The 26,946-nt window shown below is 34.5% G+C and overlaps 1 protein-coding gene and 1 long non-coding RNA gene across 3 annotated transcripts in view; one reads left to right on the top strand and one right to left on the bottom strand.

Moving 5' to 3' along the window:
- The window catches only part of LOC114804493 (uncharacterized), a 46,798-nt gene extending 23,223 nt beyond the window's left edge, over positions 1-23,575 (bottom strand). The window contains exons 1-2 of the long non-coding RNA XR_003752680.2: positions 22,772-23,575; positions 7,284-7,330 (exon numbers count right to left, since the gene is read on the bottom strand). This is a non-coding gene — a long non-coding RNA (uncharacterized LOC114804493). The remainder of the gene's footprint in view (positions 1-7,283; positions 7,331-22,771) is intronic.
- Positions 23,576-24,098: 523 nt separating this feature from the next.
- LOC105216599 (mitochondrial carrier protein Rim2) overlaps positions 24,099-26,946 on the top strand; it is a 37,753-nt gene continuing 34,905 nt past the window's right edge. For both annotated transcript variants that reach the window (XM_011191182.3, XM_011191183.3), the window contains exon 1: positions 24,099-25,226. In XM_011191182.3, the coding sequence (XP_011189484.2) occupies positions 25,180-25,226 (47 nt within the window). In that variant the 5' untranslated portion in view covers positions 24,099-25,179. The remainder of the gene's footprint in view (positions 25,227-26,946) is intronic.

Raw genomic sequence — 26,946 nt, forward strand, 5'->3', positions numbered from 1 at the left:
ACTTTTACACACACTCACTATACTCAAAATGCAAAATAATCTAAATACGATTGGAAAAAATACGTATTTTCTTGGTTAGCTGCTGAGCTAAACACACACACACTAAGCGGATATTACTTAAATTTACATAACCGTTAGTTAGTATGCTAAACTCTCAGCTGGAAGGATTGATTGTGCCAAAGGATAAATTCTTAAATACATACATTTATCATCTCCCAGTGAAAAATCCATGAGTTAATGCTACTGTTGGAGTGTCTTTCAACTTTCATGTGTAAAACCCACAAAAGCAGAAAAATGTGACTATCGACCGTTCCATCTTAAAGTTATACATGCCTCCATGAAAATAATTTCAAACATTAAGGACCAAAATCAACTATCATGGACAGATGGTTCCGGTATCTGAGTCTCAGGAGTGCTAACAGTTACCATCCGATTTCGAACATAATTCTAGACAACATTGGACCCTTAGGTTAGGTTAGGTTAAGCGGTAGATCTACGCAGATGCAGAGAATCTCACTTAGACAGACTCGACTGTCCATTGTGACACCCGGAAAACTCCTAACGGATCACTAAGACCCTTATGATGCGACAACGCTTTTGGACTCTAAAATAAAGTTCTTAAGTCGGCTAATGTCGCTTCCAGTCACTACGCTGGGTTCGCCGAAGATATGCCTACCCAGGTGCTTTAACCTAACTCTGGCGAATGCTGGACATTGAAGAAGGAAGTGAAGTGACTTGGTACCTAGCCTCACCGCGTGTATGCTTATTGGACAATGACCAGTAAGCACTCCAATAAATGCGGATAGATAAGAATTACTGAGCGCAGTAGCTGTTAAGACCTTTTTCGATCCACTACGGGCCAGAAAGACCACGCTACAGCGCAGGTACTGGTTGTACTCCAGCCCACACGTTTCCACTCCGGCGTCAGTGGCGTACCCCGCTAGGGTACCCTTTCTTGCAAATTGATAAATTTTTCAGTTTCCAGCGATTCCGCGGTGACCGGGCACCCACACAAGTCGGATTATAAAGTAGTTCGAGGCAACTGATAACGATGTTAGGCACTCTCTTACTAGCTTAGAACGAACTGTCATCGAATCCAAGGACAGTATTGCCGCTCTGCTATCGGAGTGAATACACACCTCTTTGAAGGTTGCCGAACTTCGAAGCAGTATATCTACTGCTACCTCGATAGCAGCTACCTCTGCCTGAAAGACGCAGGACCCTTACACTGCACACCCTTAATATATAAAAGCGAGGCTGGGTGATACTAGCAGAGTAAGAGAGGGACCTTCTCGGTACATGAAATATGAATTTTGATATTATATAATTTAACGCCTACTATTTTTCAGACCTTTCAGCCCATCCTTTGAATGATTCGAGAAATTATATAACATAACTTCAGAAACAAGAATTTTTTACTGGGTTTCCTTTCACAACTTGTATTTATTATGTATTTCGCATGTGCGGCATGTGCATATGGGTATGCGCAGAAAATTGCCATTGTGTGCATGATATCCGGCGCACAGCACCTGCCTGCTTCGGTTAAAACATGAATTGCATTCTTGACAAACACCTGCATAAAATATTACGCGCAGCTTTGCGTGTTGCCCTTTCAACTTTTATATGAATTTATTTTGTGGTGAATTAACGTTTTTTGTTTTTCAGAAAAGGTTTGGACTTGAATTTATAAATGTGTGAGTTTATATATGAGTACATAAATATAGAAATGTGCAAGTAGATGGGTGTAATAAATCTTTATGCACTAAACTAAACTTTGAAGCAAACGGTAGTTGCAGTGACTGCAACCAGAAAAGCAGTTACATTTGCGTGTCTAAATTAAATTTACTGCAACGTGCACCGCACTAAAACTCTGCTATTACTTGGCATTAAAGTTCAAAAGTCATTCGCTGCAAGCGTTGACTTTAAGTTGAACGTTTTATGCGCTTTACACAGTTCCAAACCCTTTGGACTCAAAGTAGGAAAGCAATTTCGGTGAAAATTATATAGTGCAGCACTTCCGCTATTTAAAGAAATTATAATTACATAGCGCTTAACGCGGACCAACGTTTGAGCCACCAAAAAAAGTGTAAAATCCGTAAAAAAATCGATTGTTTCAAACTAAAAAAAGAAAACAAGTTAAGTACTCATACGCCCTGTTGGTCATTCAATTATACATATACATACACTCCAGTATATAAAAGGCGAGTACATTATGTAGTGTAGTTAAGTTAAGCACTTAAATGAGCGTAGACTTGTGTGAATATTTGAGTAAATGTACACAGTTGGTTGCGAGAAGCGCGCTCAAATAGCACACAAAAAATGGCACAATGAAAAACCGCAGTCGACGCAAATGGGGCAATATGACACGCGTGCTGAGACGACAACAACAATACCATAAATATGCAGTAGAAGCACTGCAAATGGCAGTTGGCAAATAAACAAACACATATTGTGGAATTTAAAACGCTGCAGCATGCAGCTTGCAGCTTGTCGCTTAAGCTACAGTGTCAACACAGCCAATGCCATTGATGATTATGAGGGTGGGTGATTAATATTTTGAGGTTTTTTATTTGCTTTAAGCATCGAAAAGCATTGGTTCAATGAAATTTGAATGGAATATGGAAATCTAAGTTCAGCAAAAGTTCAGTGTTCATTTATCTAACAAATCTATTTTGGGGAAATGCTTAATGTCATTATAATAAAAACAACAAGGTGATTGGAACTTAGAAAAATATATGGAAAGATGCTCCGTTACCCTGGTTAAGGAGTGTTTCAGATCCTTATCAATAGCTTTAGCTATTTTGCTATCCGACTCGTGTGGGTACTCGGTCACCGCAGTCCACCTGCGCAACAGCGCTGGAGATGCAGACTACGCATGAGCTCGCCAAGCGCTGGTCAACAACCAGCACCTATGCAGTGACGAGATCCTTTTGGCCCGCTGTGGAGCGTAAAAGGTCATTTGAACTGCTTTCTCTTAAAAAGGTCCATCTCAGCGCGATCATTGGTGTGCTTACTGCTTGGTATGTCCAATGGGCACCCATGTGTTGAGACTTGGGATCGTGGTAGATGCAAGTTGCCAAAGCTGTTTAGAGGGAGTCGAGGTGGAATCATCCAAGCATTTCCTCCTCCACTGTCCAGCTTTTGCCAGACTGAGGTTGAAATAACTTGGCCCATCTTCGTCGCGAATTGGTTCGAATCGACATTAACCAACTAAAGAAATTCGTAACAGATGCCAAGAGTTTTGCGGAATGTTAAGGGTCTTTGATCCATCAGGAGTTTATTGGTATCATAAGGGACAGCGTTCAAAACTGTCTAAGTGATATATTCTGTATTTGTAGTGATCTGCCTACAAACCTAACTCAACCTAACCTAGCTCCGTTCCCACAGCAGTCTGATGATTTACATTCAATACGGTTCTACTCTGTTACATAGTGAGTCCTAGAAACATCAATTTGGAAGAAATTATCTGAATTGAGTTTCGACGGAGTGGGTCCGACTCAAGTCGAAAGTATATGATTTTACTCTCCAATAAGAGATTCAAAAAAATTAAAAAATGAAAAATAAAAATCCGACCACCCCAATGTCAGTCAACAAACACTGCATCAGCGGTGGGTGGCCAGTAGTGACATTAACCGATCGGTTGCTTGAGTCAGCATGCATCACTTGTATTTAGTTTCATTTAATTGTCATTTCCATAGTCATTAGTGGTGACATGAGGCGGCTGCGTTAGTTCGGCGGCCTTATACACTCACACACCACCACTGCTTGCAACACTTCTAAATTGCCGCTCATCCACATTTGCATCAAATTGGCCTCAATGGAATTATTGGCAATAGAATGCTTGAATGCCAATGCAGCTGTCAATGCGACAGCATCGATTAAGATTTAATACTTGCCGTAATAGATTAGCATTTTATTTAGTTAACGGTTGATTGAATATTTACCAGCAATGCAGTGTTCAAGCACTTGTAACTGGGATTTAATTATATGCTAGTTTAATTGTCGTTTTGCATTTAATGTAGCGATTGAGATCAAAGGTTTCCGGTAGAAGTCACGAAGCTCAAACGACAGTTGATCTTTTAATTCACAGACTCAATTTTCCACTTCTAAGCTCGCTAAGTTGCAGTTATAGAATAGAGCTTGTTAAAAATTTACATCTGAAAGCAACAACAATTGTGGGCAGCTATATTTAATACAAGAGAGTATGTGTATACCTCATTAAAATGGTATAACAGTTTGTTAATCTATCTCTATTCAGTTATGCCAGTTTATACCAGTTGTTTGTTCGATTCGCCTCTTCTTCAAATTTGTTGCAAGATTTTAGTTTGTAGTTATTGACTAATTCTATCTCTATTCAATTATGCCAGTTTATACCAGTTGTTTGTTCGATTCGCCTCTTCTTCAAATTTATTGTAAAATTGTAGGTTTTAGTAATTGAAAACTAATTTCGCTTGCTATTCTATCTCTAACTAATTATACCATTTATACCAGTTGTTTGTTCGATTCGTCATTTTGCAAAATTTGTTCTTTTTTAGTAATAGCAAAGCTTGATGCTTAGAGGGAAGATGTTTAATGTTTTACTACATTTTTTCATTTGTAATTTTTAAGAAACCATCAAAGGATTCAGTCTCTTAAGATTTCTGCTTCAAATCTCGCAAAACTTCTAAATATTTGGCAGTCGTTTAGAAACAATAAACCTACTGATTTCTCCATTCATTAATGACCCAATTATATAAAATCGTTCACTACCTCAGCCCAACAATCTGCCTTTCCTCTTCTTAATTTTGTTCAAAGTCTATTGCCTATTAATTTGTGAATCGTTTTGCCAAAATGACAATAGTTCACGACCACCAAAAACGTTTGCCATCTTCGCCAATCTGCTTGCTTTCAGCGTATATATTCTATTGTCTGCGCCAAGCTTGTCGTTCACAGACGCTATCATTTTGGCTGACATGTAATCAAGATTGTAATCCAAATTTATAGGCGCTTCCCGGCAAATCAATGGCCAACCAACCAACCAACCCAATGAATGGGGAAAATGAAAGAAATAAGTGAACGAACACGATCCGCCAGATATCATAATAGAAGTAGATACAAAGCACACTGAGACCTCAATTGACATGTGTAATAAAAATTGGCAAATGTCAAACCGCAGAACAGGCGCAGCCTAATAACCACCACAGCATACACGTACAAATTGTGTTCGAAATGAAATGGATGTGAAATTGGTTTACCAAAACAGCGAAACGGAAAAGTGTAAATAACAAAAAACACAGGAAAACAACAAAGAAGCCCGTAAAATACATACAACTTCTACATTTCGTAAATGGCAGCGCGGCAATTTGGCAGCGGAACAAACAGTCACAAGTCTCCGACAGCAGACATTAAGAAATTTTATTATGCGAAAAAAGAGGCGAAAGAGCAACAGCAACAGCGCCACCGCCTGCACAACAAACGTGCCGCCGCCGTCATCCTTTTTTGGCTTCTTCGCTGCTCGATTGTCGGTCGGTGATGTGTGTGTCGAAATGGCGCGGCGTCTGAAGACTAATGTCGCGCGGAGAAAATGAAAATATGCGAAAAAAGCGTAAAAAAATCGTAAAAATATGGTGCGAAGGTAGGAGCAAGTTATAGTGTCATTTATTTTTTACTTTTTTCGGTAGTTTTGTTGCACTTTGTTGGAGGCCGAAAATATGGAACTGTTATAAAATAGTTAGACGATTAGGTAGAGATAGAGAAGGGGAGAAACAAATGCGTAAACATTAGCAAAAAAGTTTGGTCATATGCACTGGCTTAAAATAGAATTCATTGGGTTCAATAATTTGTAAATCAACCAAAGAGGTCGGTAGTAGATGATGACCATGAATCACTATAACATACTGTATTTTGTGATTTTCGTCGAATCAAACTAGCTCAAAAGAAATAAATGAGAAGAAGAGAACGACCCTATACGTCAGGAGATAGAGAGAGAAATGAGAGTGAAAAGTATACAGAGAGAGTAGTCTAAATGCTTCATTTGTTGAGGATAAGCGATAAAATATGATCTAATCAAAAATTGATCACCTGACTTTAAAACATAAACAGTTGAATGATAATCGAGTTCCTAAAATGCCTTCATTCGAATTTAAAGTAGAAATTTATATCTACGAAAAGAAAGAAGTAAAAGAGTCTTCAACAGTTCCCCCGCATTCTTAATGTTCTAGTATCTGATTTACTTTATATAAAGGGGTTTTCTCTGATCTCTGATACACTTTAAATTAATAGTTTTTCAAAAGGGAAGCTACAAAAGTGGACCGATGGGGGCAGTAAAGGACGCTATTCTTTTTCCCACTTTTGACATTTGTCTTCAGTAAGGTTCGCCATTTCATCATGGAAAGATACGATCCAACAACGAGTAGAAATTATTAAAATTTACTACCGAAGATCGGAGTCATTGGCCTCAACTTTAAGACCGCTACGTTCAATTTATTAGCGTCATAATCTTCCAGTCAATTCGCTCAATGATAACCGAATATTCACGAATATTCAACCGAATTGGATGCTATGGACTTAGACAATATGTGGTTCCACACCGCGAATGACACAATCGATTTATTGAAAACCAAGTTCGGTGAACGTGTTATCTCACTAAAATTGGGTTCAGCGTCTGGACTTCTGCAAGTGTGCTCGTCGTGACCAAGCAAAAAAAAAAAAAAAGAAATCGAGTTCCTTACAAAATGGCAACGAATCCCAATGATATCCCAAATCTTTTTTTTTTTCTTTTTTATTGCTCTTATTTAAAACCCCTTCACTTTATATTAATTACGAATTTAAACATGTATAGAATGGGAAGATCGATGAAACTGGTAAATTAATATAGGAAGATTCAAATCACACTACTTTCTCTCAAACTGTTCAAGTGAATATATAATATAGCAATATCGATTTTCCACAACTGTCACTTGGTTAGATGTCAGTTGTCTTGAAATTTCAAGGTGCGGCAACAATACTTGCATACAGTTTGCAGTTAGTTGGGAGTTCGGAAGGGCCAAATCAAACACAGACAGTCGGTCTGTCTGACATAGTATATAGTTTAGTTTTGATATAAGCGTGACCTCGTAAATGTAGTGCTTTTATTTTCAATTTTTTATTGTTTTATTTCGTTGAATTAAGTTGACAGTATTGCTACGTTAATGCTTTAAACTGAAGTAAATTAATATTTTTATGTACAATATGAGTTGATAGTTTATTTGTAATGAAATAATAATATATTTGTTTAAATAAAGAGTTATATGGACTACACTTACCGTTCTCAAAGAGCCCTGTAACAATCACGAATATGAAAATTACACAACTGTAAGAAGAACAGAGAAAGAAAATTAATTAGCATATACATATTTTGAAAATGGAATTAACTATAGAAACTAATTATGATTTTTATAGTTTATTTAAAGTTGTGAGAAAAGATTACATGATTCTTAAGATTCTAGCACTCAGTTTTCTTCAAGAGCTTGAGCAAAAAATTGTTTGAGGGTTAACAGCAAAAGGTTTAAGGGGTTATATACAGTTAGACGGCCGAAAAAAAGTGAATTTTCCAGAATTTTTTCTGAGAAAACTTTTTAATTTATTGATCCAAAAATTTATACACATATTATGGTATTTTTTAACTGTATTTTAAGACTTAGTACTAGTAAAAATGTTTATTCGAAAAAGAGCTACAGCTGTTCTCCAGGAGCTCCTCTCAAAAAAGACGTTTTGCGGTGACCACTATATCTCGGAACTGGATCATTTGAAATTAAAAAATCAAAAAGATTTCGTTAAAATAATGTTAAATTTAGTAATTAATCGAAGGAATAAGCAAAATAAAATTTTTTGACAAAAAGGCGGTTTCTCAAAAAAAAATCGATTCTTCACCGAAATTTCGGCCTTAAATTGTTTATAAAAAAACATATTTATCGGAGAGAAAAAATCTTCGATTAATTACTAAAAAATATATTTAAGAAGGTCGTGTTAAAATTTGAGACTAATCGGTCTAGCCGTTTTCGAGTAATGTTGGTCCGACTTTGAAAACACCATTTTGAGAAAAACGCGCTGCCGCTCGGACCTTGTACTTCCAAGCACTCTGAAACGCCTTTTCAAATTTGCTTGTAACTTTGAAAATATTCACCGGAACGATATGAAATTTTCTGTGTGTATTCTTAAATATATGTACATTAAGAAAATGAAATAAAAGAAATCGATTTTTTGAAAACTGTATATCACCCCTTAAGGGACTATACCAGTGTGACATTTTCAAAAAATTTATTTTTTTTTTTTGCTTTTTCGATACTTTATACTTTCAAAAATATCATATGAAAGCTTTAAGATCGTATCTTGAATAGTTTTCGAAGCATTCTAAAGCGCGACCGTTCGCAGGTATAAGCAGCTCTAGTCGAAACTTTAAACGCGTTTTTCTCGAAACGATATTTTTCAAAATTGCTGACATCAAACTTAAACGGAGTATTCTTGAATAAATTTATTTTACAATGACCTACGATCTTTTGTCAATTTGGCATTAAAAAACGACATTTTTTACAGAATATATAGAAAATACCTTCAACTTGAATAACCTTTTTGATTTTTTTTGTTTCAGCTACATATTCCGTCAGAATCATGTCAGCAGTTGGAGAACTTTTTTTAGGCACCTCCGAAGACAGCATATACCTCCGTTATTTTTTAATATTAAAAAAAAAATCTTAAAATATAGCTTAAAATATACCTTATTATATCCAAGAATCTTCGAAACATTCGATCGAGTACTTTCTTTTAAAAAATTCACGAAAATTGCATAATTTTTATAGTTTACACTGGTATTGCCCCTTAAAACAACCCTTATTTTAATGTTAGATACCCAAAATCACATACTTCTCTAAGAAATGAATTCCATTACTTTACCCCATTTATATTTGAAAGAAGCATACCTAAGACTAAACACAATTAGCTACAACCACAAAAAGCATATCACAAGAATGCATAAAATGGTTTGAATAACTTTATCATTCTTATCGAGTTGAAAGGATTCCGGTAAACACAAACAACACGGCATTGTTGCGCAGTAAAACATACATCATTTAATATTTATATCTACATATATACAAAAACATAAATATATTATAAACTGCATAAGCCTGTTGAGAATTATAAATAGTGCTATCATTTGAAACATCAACCCATAAATATGTATGTTTTGAGTGTAAAACGCCACATTTGCTGCTGTTATATACCAGTAAAGCAATAAGAGAAAATATATTATTAAATATGTAAAACAAATATCCATATATATGTACATACATACATGTATGAGAGAAATTAAGACACAATCTGTTCATTAACCATAATACATTGTATGCATGTTTCTCGTATATTTGTTTGTGCATACCACTAGATATGTTTGTGCCGGCATTTTGATGACATTTGATAAAATTAATAAAATTGCGCGCACACAGACTGTTGCTGCAATTAGCAAAGTTGGCGAGCGCGAAAAGCACACGCACGCCGTGTCGTATACGTAACTTATGTTTGTACTATGTGTTTAAAACTGGGGATGTGAAATTAATTGCGCTATTCGAGATTTAATTAGACGAGTGATGATAATATCTTCATGTGCAAGTAAAGGATAAAGGAAAATGTGTCAAATTAAGTAGAAATATTTGAAAAAATTGCACATTTTATAAATTTTGAGATTTTAAGCATTTAAAATACATGTTCGAAAATTCGAACATATTTCGAAAATAATATTTTTTCGAAAATATATTAAAATATGCTAATAGCAGTTGTATAAAATGTTTTTAAATGTATATAATGCTTCATAGTGAATTTCGAAATTTCGAACAAGCGTAAAATGACTGAAAATTTAAACAAAAATCAATTGAAAACATTTTTAATTGTTTTACTATTGAAAAGAAATTATTTTAATTTAAACTTGCCTTCTATACTCTGTAGTACTGGAATATAAAATCTTCACTGTTGCAATGTATGCCATCTCAGACTCTTAATAACTTAATCTTAAATAGCTATTTATAACTTAATATCTAAGATTATCATCGTTCATACCTGCGCGTACTTAAGAAAAACATAACACCAAAGCAGACACCAAAAATAACACCCAGGTAAGACGAATGCATGTATAATAGCACGTGTGTCTACAGAAATATGAAAATTGAACGCACCAGAAATATTGTGAGTGTATGTGTGGAAAAAATAGACATTTCTGCCAAAAGCGGGTCAATGACTTGGCAAATTAAGGCGCCGCCAACTTTGACGTTGTCAACAGTGTTAACGTTGAAAAAAAAACCAATACACACGCAATTGTGAACGCGTAAATGTACTTAAGTAGACACATAGGCATGTTGTCTATACACACAGTATCTCTGGTATGAGTATTCATGAATGCACAAACAAAAGTGTCACATTGTATAGACAACGCATAAAAGCTGCAAGACGCACGCCGCAGATGCACACTCATTGCGGTAAAAAAAAGTATTTAAGAAAAAGTGAATAAATAAAAATAAAAAAACAAGAAATAATGATGGTGTGTAGGAAAAATGTTGAACAGAAAATTTGTATTGCTCAGTTATCTAAATTAATTGTTATTAAAATGTACATCTGTGAGCAATATTTTGTGACATCATATAAGCTTCAGACGAAATTAGAGTTTATAACCCATAAAATAAAAGTATGTGTGTCATTGAAATACAAATTTTCCTACTAGGCATGTAAAGGCATCAGCAAATATACACAACTAACAAAACTTTGCAGCTGTCTGGCAACACTGTTTGCCGTTGCCGTCTTCTTGGCATCAGTAAGTGGCACATAAATACTTTGTCAGCTCAATGCAGAGATCAACAAACAACTAACTTGGACGGAAGTGACTATATGTTTGCACTCAAATACCTACAAACAGATGCATACACAGTCATATAGCAAACACAGCAAACTAGATATAAAATTAATGTATATTTGAGTGCCATACTCAGGTGTTATTGCAGTGGTGGAAAAAGTTTTACCATTCATCTTGCTACACACACACATTTTCTCAAATTATTATAACGAAGCATAAAGAGATTTATGTAATAACTGCATTTATCATTGCCTATTGAACTTTATTTCGCCATACAAAACACACGCTAAAATCAATAGTTTACAGGCACCAATAAAGGAACAAATTGGAAAAGGTGAGCATATTGAGCATGAATAAGATTTTAATTAACTTTATAGACATAGGGAGGCTAGTTAGTTGAAGTAAAGCATTGTTTAAGAAAATTTATAAAAAATTGTTAATGGAATTATATATTATGTCTACAACTTTGCTTCTGCCGTTTTGTTTTGTATAAAAACGGTTAAAAATGTCGATGAGCCTCAGCCGCACTTTTCTTGGAATTAAAAAAAAAAAACAAAATTTCCCGCAAATGTCGAGAATTCCAGTTGAGAATAAGTTTGGGATGCAAACAGATCTCTACAAATATTTTGTTGGGTTAATGTTGACACAAATGTCCAAGATCGATATAAAAAAAGTCGATTTAATCGACCAGTGCTTGACCCTGGAGACATCTATTGGAAAACGGCGGAAGCAAAGTTGTAGACCTAATAGTTTCGCGCGATCGGTTTAAAATATTACTACACATCAGAGGTTACATAGTTTCAACTCACTGAAAGACACTCAAGTGTTTCTGACTCAAACAACAGAAAACTCACATCACTAAGTGACCGATCATCTATAAATGACAGCTATGGATCTGATAGGGGAAATACGTTTATCCAATCAGTTATTTCGAAATTACAAGTTTTTTCAGTAATCAACATATGGCAGAATTCCATTTCTAGCACTTAATATGTTCATCTTTGTGGGCTATATCAGTGTAACACTTTAAAAAAAATCGATTTTTTCGATTTTTTCGATTATTTAATAGTTTAAATCAAAAATATCGTGGGAAATCGGCAAGAAGAAATATTGAATAGTTTTTAAATCACAGCGTTATAAAAAGCGACAGCCTGCGACCTGCGATAGTTGAAACAGTTGAAATTTTAACGCGTTTTTTCTCGAAACGACATTTCTCAAAATTGCTGACGTCATAACTTAACGAAAAATCGATCTGACTTCAATTGAAACTGAATATTCTTGAATATATTTACTATACAATAACCTACGATCTTTTTGATTGGTTAAAAATTGTCCATTTGACATTAAAAAACGAAAAATTTTTTAACTAAAAAACCGACACTTTTTTTAGAACTACGCCATTTTGTTAATTTTTGATATTTTTCAAAAATTGTAGGTCATTGTATAGGAAATTCTTTTAACTTTAATAATCTTTTTTGATTATTTTGTTTCAGCTACTCATTCGGCCAGAATCATGTCAGCAGTTGGGGAACTTCTCTTGGCATCTTCGAAGACAGCACATAACACCGTTATTTTTATTTTTGTAAAAATAATCTCTTGAAATATATCTGAAAACATATCTTATTATGACCAAAAAACTTCAAAACATTCGTTTCAGTAAAAAAATTTAAAAAAAAATTAATAAAATCGCCTAAATTTTAATGTGTAACCCATGGTATAGCCCCTAGGAAAATTTGCAGTCTAAGAAAATATAATGCGAGGAAGATACATAGTTGTCTAAAGTGAGGGTCAGAGAATCTCGGATTCACATTGAAGTGTGTAACTATCTCGGGATATATAATATATATCTTAAAGAAAAAGTTCCAAGTAGTAAAAAAAATTTAAATTAATATTAAAAAAAAATGAAATAATTAAACTCGAGCATATTGTTTAAATATTTCAAACGTTAGATAATATTATTACATTATTTCAACCATAATTAACTAGCTTCTTTCGTTCTCCTAACATACGAAGCTTCAGTGTATTCCTCTACATTACGCGGCGAACGCACTTTTACTCTCCACTTAGCATTAAACTACGATTACAATATAAACCAGTATTTATTGAGCCATTATGGAGGAACTTTTACGAAATTCTACACTCAACTTATTTATTTACGATTCCGAACATTATACAGTTAGTAGTTCGAAAACTTTTTACTTTTTTTCACGCACTTTTATTTTGCTGCGAGAGAAAAGTTTATATTTATTTTGTATAAATTTTTAGCTTCCTTAACTTAAATTGCACTTTAAGTTCGTGTTTTATATTTTGAAAACTTACTCTTGCCTGTTTTTTTTTTGTTCAGCTATTTTTTTATATACCGCTATGTGCATTATATGTATGAGAGTGTACAACCATGGAGCATGTCTAGCTGCTTGTTTCACTAGATTCACATCTATTCACCATGGCAACTTGTATCTTCTTGTGGACTCGCGCGTATTGTACACAGTGTATTTGTGAAACAAAAGACACTCTTTACACAAAAGTTCATCTACTACACACAAACCGAGTGCGCCTCTTCCATTTCGCAACACCCTATGTATCTAGCAGCAAAAATGTCCTTGTCTACCACGAGCTCTACAAAACGTATCCCTCAACAGCAAAATTTTACTTATGTGTCTGTCTATGTGTTGCGTTACGCTGCACCAATGTTAGAAATTCTCGTTTTCTTTTTTTTTGTTGTTTGTGGTGCATTCATAATTTCTATACAAACAAAAGTGCATAAATCCATATGAATAAATATATGAACAACTACAAATAGTATATTGCTATTGTTGTTGTCATTTTGAGTTTAAGTACTTACACACGCACTCTGTTGAGTACACAGTGACATACAGAGGTACATACATAAATATTTATTGCAGTAAATACAAGTGTGTTCTTGCACTTTTGTTCCCAGTTTTTGAATAAAACATTATATCGTCGGCGCGAGATATTTATTGCACCCGCTTTCGCTGTTGTTACAGCAATTGATTTTCTCATTCACATTTTAAAATATTCATTCGCCTATATGAGCACCCAAATACACACTTAACTGCACTTAAATAAGGCAGCACGTGTGTATTCTTCAAGTGCCTCTGTGAATAATTGCAGGTTGAAATAAGCAGAAATATATTGCTTGAAATCGATTAAGTGCAGTGAGGCGAAGGGAAGTGTTACAGGATTTTTATTTAATCCGAAGACATGCATTTCTCTTTACACAAAAAAAAAAGAACTGAGCTGAAGAATTTATAGAAAACTCTTACTGGACTCGCTTATATGGTGGCTAAAATAATGTTAGAATCTAATAAGAATAGCTTATTTTCTAACCGAAGAAAAAAATTGGTCTAGTAGATACTAACTAACACCATTTCTGTATTTTTTTGTATTAGTAGGAATTGGTATTTCGTATTGCTCAAATGCTTCCAAGTACCAGAAAGGCATGAAAACGACTCATCTGATATTATTTCGAAAGAATTAGGATACTTAGCTTTTATACTAGAAATCATACTGGAAATATTTTCATACCAAAAACACATTCGTCGGATTGAATATCTATCGAAGGTGATCGTTATTAAAGGGGAAATACATTTGTTCCATAATTTTAGGTTTTGCCATAATTTAAAATTTTACTATAATTTTAGATTTCACTATAAAATTACCATAATTTTGAGTTTTGCTCTAATTTAAGATTTAAATATAATTTAAGGTTTCGCCATAATTTTAGATTTTACTATAATTTTAGATTTTACTATAAATTTGGATTTTACTTTAAGTTTAGATTTTGTCATAATTTAAGATTTTAATATAATTTTAGGTTTAGCCATAATTTTAGATTTTAATCAAAATTTAGGTTTTGCCATAACTTCAAATTTTAGTATAATATAATTTTAGATTTGGCTTTAATTTAAGATATTATATAATTTTAGGTTTCACCATAACTTTAGATTTCACTATAATTTTATGTTTTGCTATAATTTTAGATATTATTATATTTTCAGATTTTCCCATAATTTCAGGTTTTACTATAATTTTAAATTTCGCTATAATTTTAGATTTTACTATAATTTTATATTTCATTCTAAATTTAAATTTTACAATTTTAGGTTTCACTCTAAATTTCTCTAATTTTTGATATCACTAAATTTGATATTATGCTATAATTATAGGTTTTATTATAATTTAAATTAACTATGATTTTAGATCTTGCAATTATATTTTACAATATAGAAATTGAACCCAGATCTTGTCAAATGATAGCAATGCACTCAACTCAACCGATCATGTCAGTAGCTGCTTCTCACTCCCGTTGACATATATGTATATCTACCTCCATATACGATATTGCTGTTAAATTAGTAAACACAGGTGCATTTTAAAAATACATACATATATCCATACTTATTTACGCAGATCTATGTTTACGTTATGGCGTATAAACAAGTGTATATTCTGACTAAGGAATTTATATATATATATACATATGCAAGTCAGATAATATGAAGTCGACATTTGTATACAGATCATACCTCCGATAGCACATCTTATAAATGTAAGTAATGAGGTTACACACCCATTTTGCCAGTCACTTTCACTGACAACGTCTTCATACGCGACGACTTTGATTACTTTTAAGCGATAAGCAGTTTATCAGCGACTGTACTCACGTATTGTTATTGATATTTGTTTGATACGTTTGTACATATTTACATGCATATGTTACATGTTAAAAGTCTTCAAAAAGAAAGACAAAGACAAAAGTTTTTTACAAAGATTTTTAACATGACTCATTCCAAATGAAAATTGTGCAAAACATTCATTAAATTGGTACATTCGAACGTAGGTTCATACATCAGTCGTTAATCTATTTCATTCTGTCCGCAGTCTGTCAAGAAAGGGATTCTCAAACATATTTTTGTCACATATTCTTTCTAGTATTCACAAAATTATATTTCAGTGCCAATATATCGGACTTTTGAAATAAAAAAAAAAATTAATATTTTGCCCATTGTATGTTCGATTCGTCACAAATCTTATAAAGGATTTTTCAATAGGGACGTTACAAAAGTAGAGCGATAGGGACAGCGAACGACGTCCAAGAACTAGTCGACATTATTACCGAAATTCGGATTTACTACCAAAATTCGGAGTCAGTGGCCTCAACTTTAAAAGCACTACGTCCAATTTATGGTCGTCATAATCGTCCTGTCTGACCGCTCAATGATAACCAAATATTTTTTTCCCGAATTGGATGATATGGACTTGGACAATATGTGGTTCCAACTGTACGGTGCCACAAACCACACAGCGAATGTCAAAATCGTTTTATTGAAAACCAAGTTTGGTGAAAGTGTTATCTGACGAAATGGTTCAGTCAATTGGCCACCTCGATCGTGCGATTTGACGCCGTTAAAATATTTCATGTGGGGCTAGGGCAAGTCTATGGTCTATGCCAAAAAGCCAGCGACGATTGTTGAACTTCGTACGAATATCGCACGTGAGATTGAAGAAGTATCGGCCGATTTATGCTTGAAAACCGTCGAAAATTGGTTTCAGCCTCTGGACTACTGCAGCGTGCACGTGGTGACAATGCAAAAGAAATCGAGTTCCATACATAAAGGCATCGAATGTACTTTCACTTTGTACATAGTTGTCTTACTTTTACTTTGACTATGAGTATTAGTTTTCATGTGCCTTGCGTTTAAAGACTCTTCACCGAGTCACCTTGTTTCAGGAATTGTCTATGAATTGAATATTTAATTTCTAAATTCTCCCCTCATTTACATGTTCTACCAAATGAAGTAAATATTTGTGAAACTGTTCCAGGTTATTAACAGTGAGGAGGTGTATAAATACATATAGAACACATAGAAAACAATTTTCATCAAATTATCATACATTTTATCGCTTATAAGAAAACTCAAGCAAAAGTTTCCTCAAGTTTTTCCTTCCCTGTAGTTACATAGCACTGTTGCGGATATTGCTTGTGTTGTTGTAAAAAGTAGTCACATAAATTTGCACCCACCTCTACTCTACTTCTTGGATATACATATAAATATAAATATATATATGTACATATGTATGCATGTGCATACCAGTTGCTTGTTTCCTTCGCATGTGCGTTTATATTTTATTTATAGCTTCCTCTTTGGCCAGGACTACGTGAACGTATGTATCCGTTCCTACCCTAAGACAATCAAATTGAAGACAACAAAAAAAGGAAAAACTTCCTTTCATGCTTTCATGCATTAAATTCGCTCACACACTTGCATAATTAGGTTAGAAGTACTTTACTCACTAACTTAAGGCTGCTAGGACGACGTGAATACACTCATATGTGTATAAATACATAAATAAATGCGTGTATCCTTGGCTAGCGTTTTACTATTGGCGCTTACAGTCGCATGTGTTCACGTGTATGTGACATAGAAAATCGCATATAAAATATTATTGTCCTACATTCACTATTCTCACTCATTTGTATGTATGTATCGTGTGTATGGGGTACTTGATGGTTCGACGCTTTGAAAGCGAAACTGAAAATTGATATAAATATCAGCCGTACTTTAGTAAGAAAACGCCAGCAAAATAATCGAGCATTGTTAGTTGCTAAGGTGGGTAGCGGACAGTGACTAAAAGCGGTTTAATAATGTGTAAATTTAATTATATCATCCTGGTTTAATTAATATGCAAATCGGTTATACGATATTGGGTCTATAAATGTTTTACCAGAGAAATACAAAAAAAAATTGCAAGTGATTCGAGACCATTAAGAAGATATGTTTTACCGAGTTAAACCAATCCCAGTATATCATCAATCAAGTTCATCTATACTGTTACTCCAATCTAACGTAGGAACAAATGATTTCAGAAAAACATTGAAGCTTAATGAAAACATTGTCGAAATTCAATCAAAATGAGCGGCTCGCGGAAGGGGAAAATAGTATTGATATGAAGGAAGATCGCAACAAAGTTTCTAAGAGAGTATTATAGTTTTGTTCACCTAACGGATATGGAGTTATATATATATACCAAAGCGCGAGTAGAGTTGAAATCCGGATGTTTGTCCGTCTCTCCGTCCGTCCGTGCAAACGATAACTTGAGTAAAAATTTAAATATTTTGATTAAACTTGGTACACATGTCCCTTGGCCCCATAAGAAGGTTCCTTTCGTAGATGGGCGAAAGTAATTTTTTTTGGAAAGAGGGCGTGGCCCCGCCCCCCAATATTTTGTTTATATATACCTCGCCTTAGTAGATGGCTATATGAATAAAAATGGTATAATAACCACGCCCACCTTCCATAGATAGGTTAAGTTGAAAATTTTTAAAAATGCTTTAATTCAGTAATGGAAAACAAGATGGTACAGAAGGGCTACACTCAAATTGGCATACTACTTTTCAAATGGGCTCCGCCCACTTATGAGTCAAAAACAATTATCTTCGAAGCCACTAGACCAATTTCAATGAAATTCCGTTCATAATACATTCCTGGCTTCACAATAACATGTTATGAAAATAGGCCAAATCGGTTAACAACCACGCCTATTTTCCATAAACTAGATCTTTGAAGTTAATCTGAATAGTTTACTCTACAATATATAAAAAAAGCACTAGTGGAGATATCGGAATAGAGCTTTGGACATATACTGATTTTATAGTGAGGCATCGCCCTTTTAAAAATCGGCGAAATCGGATCAAGGCCGCATATATCAAACATGAGAACCTCAGAGCTTCGAATTAATTTTTTACCGAAAATATAGTAAGTCCCTCAGAGGGAATATTTTTCTCCATAGCAAAAATGAGTGAAATCGGATCATAACTTCACCTAGCTCCCATATACTAAATATTAGGGTTTCCAACTTTCAATGGACTTATAGCCGAATATGTGGGTCAAATTGCATGTTATATTAATAAAATTAAATTAATAAATTGCGAGAGTATAAAATCGTCCGAATTTAGCACTTCCTCCTACTTGCTTTTTCTTAAAAATTATACAAGTAGATTGCACTGTCGCTCTTTGGTGAGGTAGTAGATATATATTTGCCAGTTCCTACGTGTCAAAGTTGCATACACATAGTATCATTGTTCTTAGTCCGAACATTGTTTAAGTTGCGGTTATGCAATTTTTTGTTGTTGTTGCCGCACATATTTTATTTTCCACCCAATGTTACCGCTGTTGCACTTGTTTTGCCTCTATCACTCGCTATTATTGTTATTGCTGTTGGTGATGAGGTTGTCAGTAAATAAAAAGGGTTGGTTGGTTGCTTCGTCTTGTTTTTTTTATTTTTTTTTATTGTTTGCCGTCGTTAATATTGAAGTACTTGCAATTGTTCTACTAGCCACTTGAAAGAATATCCTGCAGACGTAAGCAAAATCAGATGCAAAATAGAAAGCACAAAAAGAAAAAACAACAACAAACAAGAAACATTGGCTCATCAGGTACGAGTGAAAGTACAAAAATAAAGCAAGCGTTAAGTCTTGCTTGGCAAATAGGCTGACACATCAAGCAACAATCCATCAAGTCGATTTGCTGGGCTGGTGAGTTGGCAACAGGAAGTGCATGTGTACTTAAAATGCGGGCAGTTTGTGAAGACTTAATGCATTTTTAATTTTCTAGAACCCCACACAACTGGTCTGGTTTTTATTCGACTTACTTTCGTCTTATGGAATTCTTTTAATTTTTATTTGAACATTTTTTCTATAATTTCCATAAACCCATTGAGAAGTACAGACGCTATGAAATGTAACGCATACGCCCGGTGTCTCTATTTATGGTTGACTTGCTTTTTTGCTTAACTTTTTAGCATCGAAATTGTGGCAACCCTATTTTAAAGCAAGTTTCACGCAAAGGACTAGTTCAAAAGCTTTCACTTGGAAGCTCCGTAATTCTCATGTTAACCTAATATAAAAACTAAATTACCGTTAAATGAAAATTTACCGCTTATATTCACAATATTTTATGCAAAAGAAAAACTACTTCACATTCATGTTGCATGCCACAACGCATTCGCTAGCCCCTCAATTTGACCTCCAAAACGAAAATGGCTAAATACCGCTAAAATGTCACAGGTAAGCAACCACTACCACAAGCGCACTACAGGTAGGCCCAGTCACCGAAGCTCGTTTCAAAATTACACTTAACCAATGCCCACATTTTGTGTTGTATGCCCAGCGGCACAGAAGGCGAACATAACAAAATATGCGAAATCAGAGTTGGGTAAATAACCGGTAACGGTAAAATTTGCATATGCGTCACATATGAATATTATGTGTACAGGAAAATATGTGCGAGGGGATCACGAGGAGGAGGAAAATGTATTTTTCGCTTTACTTTGTTGCCACTTCACGCGCCACTTACGCGATGGCGCTCATCATTATACGCTGTTGCTGCAACATTTTTGTCGAGTTTTCAACTTGAAAATTTCCACACGTGCATGTGTACGAAAAATACGTACATACATATTTACATATATTTATAACAAAATATATAAAAAATAATGCGCATTTTGTGTTGTAAGGATGCGTAGCTTAAATTTGGATGATGCCATGGAATATGAAATTTTACATATAGGGGGAGTATGGTGGGGGCGTATTATGATAATGGAGTGAGCCACTGAGTGCCGCGCGTGCTTTAGTCTACTCGACGACTCATTCGACGTACATCCATTTGTTTGACGCTATAGCATGCAGCTACAACAACAAACACAATAATAAACTAAAAGCTGCTGATGCTATATTATGCAGGATTTCCACGAATATGTAATATATACATATATTTATTTATGTAAAAATAAAATATAAAATGATATTTTTGTGCGCACGTAAACAAGTTGAAGACAGCGACAAAAACAGTCATAACCAGAAGAAGAAGAGCGTGCAGCGTCGAACAATGAGTGTTAACATACATAAATAACATTGTCAGCATCACACATTTAATGTCTATATACAAATGTCTGTGCTTTGGGATTTATCGAAACGTAATGAGCCACATCCTATGTCATCTGACGAATTTCGAAGGGATATGGTTAAAATATTTTTGAAATATAACGAGAATAATAATCTAAAAGCTTGTTTGCCAATGATCTTAAAGGTTATGCTCTTATATTGCTACATATGACTCAATTCAAGCAGTGTACTTCCCAGAGATACACAAAAAAGCCTGTTCACACGACAGTATGCCCTACATTACCGAAACGAGCCCGGCTTTTTATCCGGCCCAACACTGTTAAATCGGCAACATTTCGCAAATGTTTTATGTGGTTACAACAACAACATCTCAAAAAAAAATATCAAGAAATATCAAATCGTGGTATTTCCGGGCTATTTGCACTACCTGTGCAGACGTAAGTACACACTCCTGCATGCAATGAGTCGCCGCATGATACTAGTCATCACCTCTTTGCATGGCTAACGAACCTAAGACATCTAACACCCCTTTCCTTTGGTACGACCCTATCGAAACAGTTCTTTGGACCACCCATTAGATAACAAAATAAGTTCGCAGGTGTAACATTGGCTCTAGTTAGTTAGACTCATTCATAAGGAAATAGTACTGACATTGATGAGACCCACACAAAATATAGCACGAAATTTCCACAAGCTTGTCATTTGAGGAGTCATTATACAATGTGCATCCAGATCAATCGTACATATATCTGGTACTAATACGATAAGCAACATTTCGCATTTAGCTAATGGACAACAATAAAATATAATGTTAAATGAATGATGATCAAGTATTTGGTGTGAAATCAGTTACATACCTCAACTTTAGATATTTCCGCATTATCTTTGGAAAACTCATGCGGTCATTGCAACCACATGCCGCAATCAGCTGAAGTCCATGTTTGCAACACTTTTTGGACCAATTTTTAATGACAAGAAGTCACAACTGCACACCAACACCAAATGTCCAAATGCCCAACAACAGGCGGTATGAGAATTAACACGCATTTTAACCAGCCTAGGCTTTCCTTTACATTGATATCTAAATTACACTTTTTTTAGGTTTTGCTACAAATGCACACGTACTTATATATTCTTTATAAGATTCCTGTAAGAATGCAACTCAAATTCTTATGGGAAATTTTCAGATTTGCGCATATCACACACACTTGCAATGAAATTTTAATTTTTTAACCATATTAAAATGCGCTTCCATACACACCGGCACATATTTTCAGTAATAAAAATTAAAATATAACACCCGCAAACATTTAACAACTTTTAAACTAACTTTAACACAATGTTGATGGACAATTAAGTCTATATGAACCAACGCTGTCCCCACACCAATTGGAAATGCAACCACAAAAACGCCCAATTAAGAAAAGCCAAAAACACAACGAAGCAGCATCGACGGCGACATCAACCATAACGGTATATTCCACATACAAAAGCCGCGACGCGACGTCAGCGCTGACTGCAGTCGCTGGTGTTTTTCAATCAATTCTATTTCCATTTTCTACACTTCTCGCGCAATCGGAAACAAACACACACACATATACAAAGATAAGAAATAATGTGAGCCGTGCTCTCACTGCCTATCGCGCGCTCTTTCTCTCTCTCTCACACTCTCTTTATTCAGTCGTTTGCAGTTTGCTCCATGCGCTCACGTAACGTTTTCTTCGTTGCGTAGCACACGTGGCCCCTTCACTGCTGACTCCCCCTTTTCGAGTTTTATCACATTTTCGTATTCGCCCTCTAACCGCACTATATGCCCTTTGAACAGTCAACATTTTTACTTTTATAGAAGGTACCTAAAAAGGCGGAGTACTAATGGTTTTAATTTTAATTATTAGCATTAAAATTTTTAATTTGTAGCATGTACATAACTTTTTCGCAATATCTTATATGATCTATGTATGCTGCACATTAGCGCGCTACGCCATGCTTACCTGTTAATTGCTGGTGCCGCTGCCTTTTCTTATTAGCTGCCAGCGCTTTTTTGGGGCCGCGCGTATTTGGTACTTCTATTGCGTATTGTTGCTTGTAATAGTCAATACTGTTATTGTTGTTGTTGTTGTACGATGCTGTTTACGTGTATCTGCAACGCTTTGAACTACAACAATTGTGCTTTTGCACTTTTCAATTACTAAATTTTCTCACTTTTCACACACACGCTTAGATTATTCACTTCATTTGGCAATTTTGTGGCTTTACACTTAAATTTTGTTACAAATTTTTCAATTTTTTTTCGGTTCGATTAATGCAATATCTGCACAAATTTATACAAAAATTCTTTGTAGTATGAAATTTTCGATTTCAACTTCGTTTGAGAACTTTATTATTGTCAAATATTTGACGTATTTGAAAGTGAAATTTTAATTAATTATTTTATTATACTTTTGCAGGAAGTAGTAGCTAGTATTTTTTTATAACGCTTTAAACATTGTTGGCTTTTCAACAATTCTAAATTTGGTTAATATACACTTGAGTTGGAAAGGAAAATATGCTGTATCGCGCAAATTGCCGTCTACACACGTCCGTTCGTATCGAGCTCCAATTTTAACTTGGAGAATTTTTCTAAGTGCAAACTTTGACAAGTGGTTTCGTCGACGTTCGCAGTCGGCGCCGGCGTCGACATCACGTATTGCCAATGCACTTGTGCCGTGGAATGTTTGTGTATGCAGCTTGGTCTCCAATTGCTCTGACGTCGGCGCAATCGGCTGTCAACGTCGGCTATTTAGTCGTTCCGATTTGAATTTCCAATGGGTTAGTTCGTTTTTTACACAAAGTGTAAACGTTCTCCGCTTCTTATTAGACATTTAACACAACTGTGTTTTAGACATCTTCATTGCTATCAATGCTGTGTATGACATTCGTAAACAAGCGTTTCAACGTAAGTTGCAACGTATAGTTTGGTTTATGTCTGCGCTAGTCAGGTGTGCAGATGTCGCTGTCGTAATAGACATTTTAAAGAATGCGACATTCTGTTATTAATTATAATTTTAACTAATATTTATTCAAAACAAAGTAAATATTTACACACATAAGAACAGTCAACATAATATATTTATATAAATTTAACATTTATTTAAAACAAAACATGTTTCTAGTAAAACAACTATTTATAATTGCTTAAAAGCATGTTATTAAAATCATTACTTATGAAACGCCCTATTTGTGAGTATCAATTGTTACGTTATCTTATAACGTTTGTACAAAGAACTACGCGTTACGTCATCACGTTGCCTTTGCCGTTTGTTATGAACGAAAGCTCAAATTTATTTCAATGGAAAAATCGCCGTCGTCGAGAGTTGATGTTAAACGCAGAACGCAACAATATAGAACAAATTTTCGCTTAAAGTGCCAAAGTGAAAAAATATAACAATAAAAAAGTCGCTATATCAAACGAAGTTAAACGAATCGTGCGGAGCAAGAGAAAATTGCATAAAATATTCAACTTTTTCTGCAACTGCAGCGTAAACCAGTTGTGCAAATTTTTGTTGAACAGATCTGAAATTGCAAACTTTCCAGAATAATCTGTAGTATTGAAGTTTAAATAATACATAAATAAACTAAATATCGCTTATTTTAACAGAAAATCTGTTAACTTTAATCGGTTTTACATAAAATTAAACATAAAAGGCGCACGAAAATTTTGCTGTGTAGCTAAGCGGTCTTCTCAGTGAGGGGTGCATTACATAAGCGTGCGGCAGGAAGAAGTGTTTTTCGACAATCTCTTGTGTAATAAAAATTTTGCTTGCATATAAAACGGAATTAAACGGAAAAAGTTAAGGAATCACAGTACGTGAAGCGGGCGGTACTACCGTCCCAACGGTGTGAATTCTTTGTGTATTTGTAGTCGCCCTCTGCTAGCGCTCATATGCTACATATCCATACGTATAGTGAGCATAAATTATATTTTTGCAGTATCGTAAAGCAGTGCTTGGAATAAGCACATTCGGTGTGTATGTGTGTATTATAATACTACGCTTGGTTGCCATCATATTTACGCGCACGAGCTGTAGGCGCCGTCATCGTAACCAGTCGTCGGCTGATCCCCACCAGAAGCGACGCAGTACAATTTCACAATATCAAACCACCAGAAAATAAAGTACCTACAGTTGTGGAAACGTTTTCGAAAACGTGTTGCTTTATTTGCCGGTCCTAGTAAAAAAGCTATTGCTACTGTATAATTTGTTTAACACATTTTTTATTGTTTGTGTACCTACGACAACGAAGTGCTATATAAAACCGGCAATCGCCGGCAATTTCTTTGCTTTCTCTATATTCAATTGTGTATTGAAATAGGAATTGTTGTACATTATTTGAAGAGTGCGGAAAAAGTTCTCGCGTGATTATGTCCCAGAATCAACGTGACACTCTAATACATTTAGTTGCTGGCGGGTAAGTGTTTTATCAATTTGCGCGTATTTCACATAATTTGCTTATGATTACAAATTTCACATGCTCATATTTATACATACATAGGTCTAATGGAAAGTTACCAATTCATATGTTATATAAATGTGCGTATATGTTTATATGTATATTTATAATTGCACAAGCGTGTTTTTTTATTTACTCAGTCCTTTTGTTGTCCTATTGACAAGTTCTTATCAGAAAAACAAAAACACATTGCAGATGATTTGCAATATTCCGATAAGAATGGACAAATGCATAATCAATCAAAGGTTAATGATGCAACAATGTGAGCCAACTTGCATTTGTCATAAAATTTTATTTTTTGGTAAAAAATTAGTTTATCTTTGTGAGAATTAATATCCGAATATACATACATATGCATAATTGCTAAACTATTGCTTAAACATTTTTATTTAATATTCTTTTGTGTTGTTCTTATGCTACGCCATAACCTTACCTAATACACACAATTTAATAACTTAATATTTCAAAATACAAATGATAACTAAAAGTGGTATAAATCAGATTGTGCTTCAATTACACGGATTATGTTAATGTGTGTACAAGAATTAAATAAATAGGTAAATCACAATAATTGAGTTATAATGAGTAGGAGGAATAGAAACCAGAATCAACAATGGGTAGCCTTGAAACAACTAATTATGTGTGTTATTGGGTGAATGGCATACGTGTTTTTAGGTGCGTGCGTTGGCGCCAGCGGGAATTTAAGCAAAAGTCTGTATTTGAAAAAATATACTTTTTATAAATATAAAATCAAAGCTTTTATAAAATCGCTAAAGTGTCCTGTCACTTTTAAAAGCAATGATTCATAACCTGCAAAGTGAAAGTTTTATGTAAAAAAATATATATACATATATATTAGTGAAAAGAAAGCAAATAATATAATAGATCGCTTATAAAAAACGGCTACTGCTGCCAAAAAGTTTTAGGAAAACTTAGCACGCCCGCTTCACGTGCTGCCAAAAGTGTATTTTTCGGGATAAGCAGGCAATGAAATATATACACATGTGTATACGTATGTATATAAGCATAGAACATTTTTTTTTGCAAAGAGAAATTGTAAAAATAACTTGATAATAGAAACAAAAATATAACAATTTTTTTTAGAAACGAAAAAAAACTACAATGAAAGCATGCATAATTGACGTCAAGAAAGAACGAGAATGTGTGCGCTGGGCAGGAGAGTAAAAATGACGCACTTTAAAGTCAATTGTCATAGGTAACCACCTACCTGTACTACATATGTATGTATGTTTTTATGAATTTAGCTATTGCTTAAAACTGTGGTAAAATTAAACATTTTTAGTTTTCTGAAGTAGTTAAAATTGTTCGTTATAATTTCAAGCGTTGCGCAATTACTCAATTGCTCAGCAAGATAAATTGGCAATTTACCTCCCTATCTGTTTATTATAACCTAGTTAGGTAGGTACATATATGAAGATAAGTACAATCAAATTGTTTGTATGGGGTACCTGACCACGCTGTCTGTAAGCAGTCTGTGCTAAAAATGCTACATATGTTCGAACTTATATTAATTTATATGCATGTCTGTATGTATTGCAGTAATTTGCCTGCCTGCTTTTATCGCATTAGAATTCAGAATTGTTGCTTATCAGTTGTTTTAAATACGACTGTACTTTCGCATGCAGTTATGCGTAAATATTATAGTACAATGTACATT

Source organism: Zeugodacus cucurbitae, chromosome 3, assembly GCF_028554725.1.
Source record: "Zeugodacus cucurbitae isolate PBARC_wt_2022May chromosome 3, idZeuCucr1.2, whole genome shotgun sequence".
Taxonomy (NCBI): domain Eukaryota; kingdom Metazoa; phylum Arthropoda; class Insecta; order Diptera; family Tephritidae; genus Zeugodacus; species Zeugodacus cucurbitae.